Source organism: Ictalurus furcatus, chromosome 8 (genome assembly GCF_023375685.1).
Source record: "Ictalurus furcatus strain D&B chromosome 8, Billie_1.0, whole genome shotgun sequence".
Lineage (NCBI taxonomy): Eukaryota > Metazoa > Chordata > Actinopteri > Siluriformes > Ictaluridae > Ictalurus > Ictalurus furcatus.
The window spans coordinates 2710966-2717896 of NC_071262.1; the positions used below are offsets into that span (position 1 = coordinate 2710966).

The 6931-nt window shown below is 37.0% G+C and overlaps 1 protein-coding gene across 1 annotated transcript; it reads left to right on the top strand.

Moving 5' to 3' along the window:
- Positions 1-6360, top strand: hmgn6 (high mobility group nucleosome binding domain 6). The gene is made up of 6 exons (XM_053631567.1): positions 1-157; positions 2714-2746; positions 2982-3011; positions 3148-3195; positions 3903-4025; positions 5498-6360. Exons 1-6 carry the CDS (start codon positions 143-145, stop codon positions 5543-5545), a joined length of 297 nt encoding a protein of 98 aa, XP_053487542.1. The 5' UTR covers positions 1-142; the 3' UTR covers positions 5546-6360.
- The last annotated feature ends 571 nt before the right edge of the window (positions 6361-6931 follow it).

The window sequence follows — 6931 nt, forward strand, 5'->3', positions numbered from 1 at the left end:
CCCCCCATTCAGCCACTAGCTGTAATGTTCCTGTGTGTTTACTACTGTATTTAGGATAAGGACACGGTCACGTATATGCTCTGAGTCCTCAACAAAAAGTCTTGTTTATAGTCATTTTAAGGACACCTTTTAGGAATCCGCCATGCCCAAAAGAAAGGTATGTAAGTCCATTGTTTGTGTTGATAGTTTTACTTGAAATCAGTGAAGGAGTTGGCTATTGATAGCGCGCTGGTTATTGTAAAGCTATGTCCACAAGACTTCGCTTTAGGTCAATTCCCTTTGTTTGCAAAATAGAAAAATTTCCTAAGTATTTTAGTCATTTAAGAAAAAATCCTGCGGTACAAATCGATCCAAATTTCCATTATTTTCGAGAGTGCATTAGTACTGTTCTCCAGCAGCCTTACTCGGTGGAGTCTGAAATCTAGTTTTGGGCTCCATGCTGGTAAACCTCAAGCAGCCATGCTTTTCCAGTTCACTGTGAAAAAATGGCTCAGAACAAACGCTGTTTTTATCGCGTTAAACCTCTAAATGGGCTTCAACGGGGCTCGAAAAATGGCGCATGAAAATTCTTTTCAGTTGCACTCGCCAAGGTCTACTTTAATGGCGGCGAAAAGATATATTTGTTGTTTTTTCCCTTTGTTCGTGCTGCCAGATGGCTGCAATGGCGGACATTTGTCGGCAGATGGCGCCTTGGATTTTCGCTTCGGCCCCTCCCCCTTGGGCTGGGAGTCGATCGCAAAAGAAGATTCTCCGATTCCAGGCTTTGGAAACTTAAGAGTCGACTCTCAAGCTTTGTTGTTGATTCGGCAAATAAAATTGATTCAGCTCAAGTTTAGTTCACACAGCTCCACGAGACTTAGTAGACTGAGGAGGAAATTCCAGTGTCACTGTCAATTGTTTAATAATATGAATAAGTATTGAAGCAGTGATTTATTTGTGTGTGTGTGTGTGTGTGTGTGTGTGTGTGTGTGAGAGAGAGAGAGAGAGAGAGAGAGAGAGAGAGAGAGTGTGTGTGTGTAAACTGGTCAACTAAACAAAAAGTGTTCTTACTATCGGTATACTGTTTTTAACAAGACGAAAAAATCAATTAAATAGCTGGTGGTCAGCATATTATGTTAATAAATGTTAAGATCCATTATTATAATGCTGTGTAGTTTCTGCAGTGGTCTCAACCCCTGTTAAAATTGCAGGTTTTTGTGATGGGGGGGGAAACCAAGATAAGTCATGTCAGAACTTTTTCCACCCTCAGTGCGAAATTTCAGTATATAAAATTAAGGGGAAAAACGTGGGAAGAAAAGTGTAGGGAGAAATAGAAAACAACAACCGAAAAAAGTTACAATCACCTGGCTGTACGAGTTTGCCGACCCTTTTATAATCGGGGATGTGCCTGTGTTGGGAATGAACCAATCACATTCAATCTCGTGTTCAAAAGTAATAATAACAGCTGTCATCATTGACATTATTCTGATTAACCCCAAATAAAGATCAGTGGTTTCTGTAGGATCTTCTTGGTTTCATCTGACTGCTGAAGCCATGGTCCACAAAGAGCTTACGAAGCATGCATGGTATCTCACTCGTTGAAAGGTATCGATCAGGAGAGGAATATAAAAGAATTTCTAGAACATGTAGGTGTACCATAGAACACCGTGAAGGCCATCATCAACAAGTAGAGAAAATGGAGCACTACACTGACATCACCAACACAGGATGTCCCTTCAAAATTTAAATAAGAAGCAAGACAAAAACTTACCAGGGAGGCTGCCAAGAGACCTACGGCAACATTAGAGGAGCTGCAGGAATATCTGACCAGTACTAATTACTCTGTGCATGTTACAACAGTCTCTTGTATTCTTCACATGTCTGGGATATGGTGTAGGGTGGCTAGACGGAAGCCCGTTTTCACAAAAAAAAAAAACACCAAAGAAACATCCAAGCTCAGCTAAATAACCCCAAACCATGTGGCAAAATGTGTTATGGTCTGACAAGACCAAATTCAACAGGTATAATAATTCCAAAACACCAAAAATCCACCATACCTACAGTAAAGCATGGTGGTGGCAGCATTATGCTTTAGGTCTGCTGTTCTTCAGCCAGACCTGGGGCTTTTATCAAGGTGGAAACATACAGGTGTCTGCTAGTAAGTTGGAGATGAAAAGGAATTTCAGCTTTCAGCACGACAATGACTCAAAGCGTACATTAAAATCAACAATGGAATGGCTTAACAGCAATGTTTTTGAAAGGCCTTGCCAGAACCCAGCGGGCCGCGCACAGGAGATACCCTCACAAACTGATGGATCTAGAATGTTTTTGCAAGGAAGAGTGAGAAAATATTGCTATGTCAGTCAAGATAGACTCCTACCGACAAAGACTGAGTGGTGTAATAAAATCAAAAGGTGCTTCAACAAAGTATTAGTTTAGGGGTGTGCACACTTATGCAACTAGGTTATTGTACGTGTTTTTTATTTTTCTTTGTTTCTCTAAAGTTTCTGATTGTTTGTTTTTCCTTATTTGGATACTTTCACATTAAAGGTGGAGAAATATCTGACATGATTTAACTTAGTTTTATTCTTTTACATCACAAAATCCTGACATTTTCACAGTCTCGTAAACTTTTTATATCCATTGCATCTGTCATTTTTTTTAACTTATTGGTCATGATGTATGTTTTTTTTTTTTGTTGTTTTTTTAACCCCCCCCTCTATATTTCTTTCAGCAACAGGGTGCTGAGGCTGATGCAAAGGAAGAGGTATGTAAACTTTTTCTGTCCCCCCCCCCCCCAATCCCCCATTTTGCTTGCATTAGTTTGACTTTTTTTTTTTTTTTTGATCAAACTAAACAAACTCTTCACGTCTAAACGTTTTACAATCTGCTCGCATTTGGTTAATTTTCTGTAAACGTTTACACGCAGTGGTTCGAATGAACCGTACATCACGTCATCGGTACTGTTTCGTGTCGAGTTTATGTTCTTTCTGCCCTTTCAGCCTCAGAGAAGATCCGCACGGTTATCCGCAGTAAGTCAACAGTTGTGTTGTTGCAAAATAACTTGCATGTGTTAAATATTATGTCACGTACAGTTGTTTTTGTTGTTCTTGAAATTGCTTGAGTATTTGAACACCATCTCAGTAGTTAACTGCGTTTCGTTTCCAGAGACCGGCTCCTCCCAAACCTGAACCGAAGGCAAAAAAGCCAGCTAAGGTAAATACAAGTTTATAACGTTGCACTTCCTCAGAAGGCATTTATTACAAGTGATTTTACTTTTCGTGAAAACAGTTCGAATAGCAGCATCACAAGACGGAGTCAACTGTAATATCAGATGTATAAGATTATATGTAAATTTAGCAAATGCTATGCTAATCATGGGTCAGCTCTAGGTGGGATTTGGGTAGGGATTAGGTGTTTTGGTATTACTCAGCAAATGCAGTAACCCAGAAGTGACCATAGGGGGCACAGAATGTCCCCTGTCTGTTCTCACCATATATATATATATATATAAAATGATGGATAGGAAGAGTTCAGTTTGATAATTCTGTCCTATCTATTTATTTATCTTGTACACTTATACTGCTGTGCTATTAAACTAATTCTACGTGAATGTTTGGGGGTGTCTGTGGGTACTTAAACGCTTTAATTAGTCTGAAATTGCATTTGAAAAACGAATGATTTACTGAGTATTAAATTATCTTGAAGATGTGAGTGTTTGGGTTATTATTTATTTATTTTTTAAACTAGGTTTCTTTTTTTTTTTTCCCCTCATGGAATCCAACCTGTTTTGGAATTACCGAACAATGAAAAATACTCTGCAAATATATATATATATATATATATATATATATATATATATATATATATATATATATATATATATATAATATAATTTTTTTTTTTTTTTTTCCCCCTGACAGAAAGACAAAGTGGTTAAAGACAAGAAAGAGGACAAAAAGAACAAGGGGAAGGCCAAGGAGTCTACAGAGCCAGAGGCCAATGAGGAAAATCACTCAGAAAATGGAGACGCCAAGAGCAACGCGGTACACTTCACACACATTGCTTTTATCGGTTTAAAAGTTTGAACAGGAGTCTTATGATCATGACGTTTATTTAATTCTGGTCAGATCAGGACCAGGTGTATTAGCGTTGTAAGTGAGCCGGGAAGCGTCTTTACTTGAGATGGGAAATTCGACAAAATGATAACGTGATAAATTATGCAAATATCACACACGTTGTGTTGTTTGCTTGTTACTTAGATTATTGCATTATGGGTACTTTTAGCATGTTTCATGAAAAATGTTCAACCAGTTAAAATAACTAGTTATGTTACACAATTTAATTTTAACTGGAAAAAAAAAAGACTATTATTGACCAAATAATACATAAAAATTGTAAATATAATACATGTTTATGTATAATTTTTAATGATGATAATAATAAATAGTTACTATTATGTAGTACGTATAATAGTAATAAGGATTATATAAACGTATGTTAATTGTTTTGGATGTTGCATTGCTGACATCATCTGTTTTTAGTTTTAAACTTGGACATATGAGGGTGATGTAGAAAAATCTGAGAGATAGCTTTAGGACACGTACCAGCTGACCAGCTTTGAGTTTCTAATAAACATACAGTGCCCTCCATTAATATTGGCACCCTTTGTAACTATGAGCAAAGAAGGGAAAAGTGTTTGTTGTTTAACATTGTGATCTTTTTGTTAAAAAAAAAAAAAAAAAATTCCGCAAAAATCCCAGTCCTTTTGCTGCACATCACAGCTGTATTCCTTGTTCTTACTTATTGTTATGAATGATTAAGGGAATTTGGCCGGGATGTTACCTCATATTTATTCCCCTGTGACAGGAAGTCATGGTTGAACAATTTCCTGTTCCTATTCACCCAGATGTACTAAAAAAAAGTAAAATATCAGTGGGAATATACTTCAAATATATTTTTCTCATATGAATTCATAGGGGTGCCGATAATCGTTGCACACCTATAATTAACAATTTTCTTCGCAACTGTTTGATATCCATGAGAGCAGAGTATTTTTGTGAATTTTCTTGGAAAAAAAAAATCGAAAGGTTTTAACAACAAAGAATTTTTCACAGCCGGCTTTGCTCATATTTATCAAGGGTGCCAATATTAGTGGCGTACACGCACTGTACGTCCTCCACACTTTCTTATGGTGTAATTCAAACTTCTTGTATAATCAATTACACTTACTGGAAATGATGAGTGACTTTATTTATTTTTTGGTCAGCCATAATTAATGCACATTTCATATGCTCGATAAAATATACAAGAAGAAGAAGAAGTGATCCCAGAGGTAGATCACAAAAATGATAAAAAAAAAAATATATAAGATGGACACTCTAAGACAAATGTCTAAAGGACACTCACGGACAATGATTTCTATTAAGATAACGGTAGGGAAGATGATCCTGACGAACAAACCATTTCTGTTTAAATAAAGATGTGCGTAGTGATCATGAACATCTCCTTTCCTCAGGTCGAGGAGACTCCAGCAGAAAATAAGGATGAAGCAAAGTCTGAGTAGCACCACTGCCTCACATCAGCTGTCTTTCCCTGTCCAGTTCCCATTTATTTTTTTATTTTTACCCCCCTTCCACCCTTCAGAGCGCTCTCACTCATGCTGGTGCCCCTCTCTTCAAGGCATATTGTTAACAGAGGAATATTTTTATCGATGATTTTATAAGTATCAGTACAGATTTTTAGCACAAACTAAAGCTGAATGCGGCGTACCTTGCAGATCTGCAGCAGTAAAATTTAGTTTCTGCAAGATGAACACAGTAAAATCTTTTTTTTTTTTTTTTAAATGTCATTTCATGAGTGTCGATAGCTTGTTTAGTCTAGTAAGAGCATAAACACTTTACAGTTTTGAGTGCTTATCCTGTTTGTTTTGTCCCCCCCCATACGAACTATTACCATAAGTGATTTTTTTTTCTTTTTTTTTTTTTTTTTTTAAACCTTATATATGTGCAGTGAGTCTACTTGCTTTTGTCTGTTATATTTAGATTTTTTTTTTTTCACTTCAATGTATTATTCTTAGGATGGAGGAATACCAGGAAAAAAAAAAAACATCTAAAAAAAAACAAAAAAAAAACAACAAAAAAACATTCCAGGGCAGAGATACATGGCCTGATCTTTTTCAACGTACCCTGCATTAGTTCAAAAACAATATTTTATCAAGAGCAGCTCATCCAAGACTGTGCTGTTTATGTCAAATTTTTTAAACGATGACAATTTTTTTAGGATGAAATTCTAATCTTTACTGAAGTATGCAGGTGTTCATGTACCCTATCTGACGTTCTGGATGTCTCTTAATAAATGAAAACCTTTGAATTTTCCTCAGCTTGCTTCTCTGCATGAATTTGTCCGTATGTCGGGTCCAGCAACGGATTTATCCGAGTGAGATCGTGCCTTAAAGATCACGTCGCGTTGTAGGAACTTCCTGCTTTTGATGTGGTCGGTTCTTGCCGATCCGAGGCCAGTCTGGCCTCGTGTAAAAATGTTAGCTGTTCACTATCGTCAGTGTTAAAGGAAAAAGAAAAGGGGGAGGGGGGATGAAGAAAGAAAATAAAAGGAAAGTTTTAAAAGAAGAAAGAAAAAAAAAGGGGTCAGGGATTGCACACCTCATTGATAAACATATTTCCTGGCCACGTCTTGGTGTTTCGTCCTAGTATAATATGCTCTTTGACAGGGGAATCTCCTGATATCGGCTGGCTTAACGCCTCCCTGCAGGACACCGGACAGTGCCAAAGCATGACATACATAAACAAATGACCTCATCTGTGCTTTTTCTTATAAGCACAAATAAATGGAGAAATTGAGAAAACCTCATGCATGTGTGATGGCCTGAGTGAGAAAGGATGACCGTTACACCTACTGACTATTGCTTTGTTTTGAAAATAGTCTAATTTCA